Source organism: Primulina eburnea, chromosome 13 (genome assembly GCF_022965805.1).
Source record: "Primulina eburnea isolate SZY01 chromosome 13, ASM2296580v1, whole genome shotgun sequence".
In the NCBI taxonomy this organism is placed as follows: domain Eukaryota; kingdom Viridiplantae; phylum Streptophyta; class Magnoliopsida; order Lamiales; family Gesneriaceae; genus Primulina; species Primulina eburnea.
Window position 1 is genome coordinate 2,365,443 of NC_133113.1, and position 2,027 is coordinate 2,367,469.

Genomic DNA, 2,027 nt, shown 5'->3' on the forward strand with positions numbered 1-2,027 from the left:
TTTATTCTGTCTTAGTGATTTTGTTCTAGGAGTTTTATTTTACCTTTCTTTTTCCGTTGTTGCTATTTTATTCAGTACAACTTTTATTTCCTTTAGATTGGTCATGTTCTTTCTTTTAGAAATCAATAAAAATTTGTTTTGTTTGGTTCATTGATTTCAATTTATTTTAGCACAACCTATTGTATGAACTTTACTCGTACAACAAATTCTTATAACTTGCAATCTGTAGGAAATGGCCGGCAGACCCCCAAGACAGAACCGCAACCCGCGTTATGCTAATATCAACCGTGGAGGCGGACAGGAGAACGAGCAAGGAAATGGACCCCCGCCAGCAGTCAACTTAAGCCAAGCTGATCTTATGGCCATAGCCACTATTGTGGCGACAACACTGCAAGGGTTGGGAAACCCGAACGCCAATCAGCCACCACCACCTCCACCACCAAATGGAATCAAGTTCCATTATGAATCACTGCGCAAGAACAGGTGCCCAACTTTCAGTGGCGCTGCCGACCCTGAGGTTAGCCAGAGTTGGCTGAAAAGTGTGGAGACTCAGCTCCGACTGCTGGAAGTCCCGGATGCACTGAAAGTGGACGTGATAGTGCCCTTCCTGGAAGACCGAGCAGGCAAATGGTGGGAAGCAATCTCGCCAGCCATGACAGCTGCAGGACCAATGACATGGCAGCGATTTCGAGAAGCCTTTCTGAAACAGTATTATCCAGCCGAGGTCAGACTGCAGAAACTGAGTGAGTTTGAAAACTTCACTCAAACTCCGGATATGTCAGTTGTGGAATACACCTCCCAGTTCAACGCCTTAGGATCTTATGCTCCGGCAATCATGGCGGACGAAGTTCTGAAATTACACTGCTTCAAAAAGGGTTTGAACAGCAGAATACAGTCGGCTTTGGCAGTCTACCAACCTGCGAACTTCTCAGACTTGATGGGCGCAGCAATCCGAGCTGAAACTGATATCTAGTGCAGAGAGAAGGAGATTAGGAACAAAAGGCCTATGAATGATCAGTCATCTCATGGCAGTCAATCGTTCAAGAAACCGAACCATTCCGACGAACCATCTCAAGGGACTTCGCCTGCCTCAGGCTACCAGGCCATTAAGCCTTGCCCAACTTGCCACTTACGACACCTGGGAGAATGTCGTAGAGCCAGCGCCGTCTGCTTTGAATGCGGGAAACCAGGACACCGTATGGCAGATTGTCCAGCCGCCAGCAACAAAACAACTGGACCAAGCAAAGGAGACAGGTCAAGCTCAGGAGCGAATGCCAATAAACCACGAGAGAACAAACCAAATGCCAGGGTGTTTGCCATGACGCAGGAGGAGGCAGATGATGCAAGCGATGTGGTGTCAGGTACCATATTTTTCAGCAAGTGCCTGCTTATGTGTTATTTGACTGTGGTGCCATACATTCGTTTATGTCTAAGAGATTTGGTAAGAAGTTAGGACGTAAGCCCGATAAGCTAACCGAACCTTTCCGAATAGCCACGCCTACTAGTAGAGCCATTGAAACAGACGAAATTTACAGAGATTGTAAAATAAGTATCGGTAATTAAATTTTTAGAGCCGACTTGATACGGTTGATCATGGTCGATTTCGATATCATCTTAGGAATGGATTGGTTAGCGAGAAACAATGCGGTAGTAGATTGTAAGGGAAAGGAATATCCCTACCTATTTGGAGACCACGCCAACTCCAGTTTCGAGGACGAAACTTCTCATAAAGAGGGAGGGATGTGAGAACCGAAAATTTTCATTAAGTTATTTAATAAAATTGTAAGGAAATTTTTAGGATTTGATTCTTTGTATAAATAATAACAATAAGATATGCACCTTGGGATATTAATTTTTGGAAATAGTTTTGCCAAGTCAATAGCCATACACCATGCAGATTTCGAAAATTTGGGGGAGATTATTTTGGATTAATGCGATTTTTAAGTCGAGTATCTAAGAAAACTTTCAACGTGAAAAATGTAGAAATTTTCGATACCTTCGTACTATCACACCAAATAAAAGGAATT

At 43.6% G+C, this 2,027-nt stretch overlaps 1 protein-coding gene across 1 annotated transcript; it reads left to right on the plus strand.

Moving 5' to 3' along the window:
- Window positions 1-232: 232 nt before the first annotated feature.
- Window positions 233-973, plus strand: LOC140809159 (uncharacterized). Its single transcript, XM_073166652.1, has one exon. The coding sequence runs from the start codon at window positions 233-235 to the stop codon at window positions 971-973; it is 741 nt and encodes a 246-aa protein (XP_073022753.1).
- The last annotated feature ends 1,054 nt before the right edge of the window (window positions 974-2,027 follow it).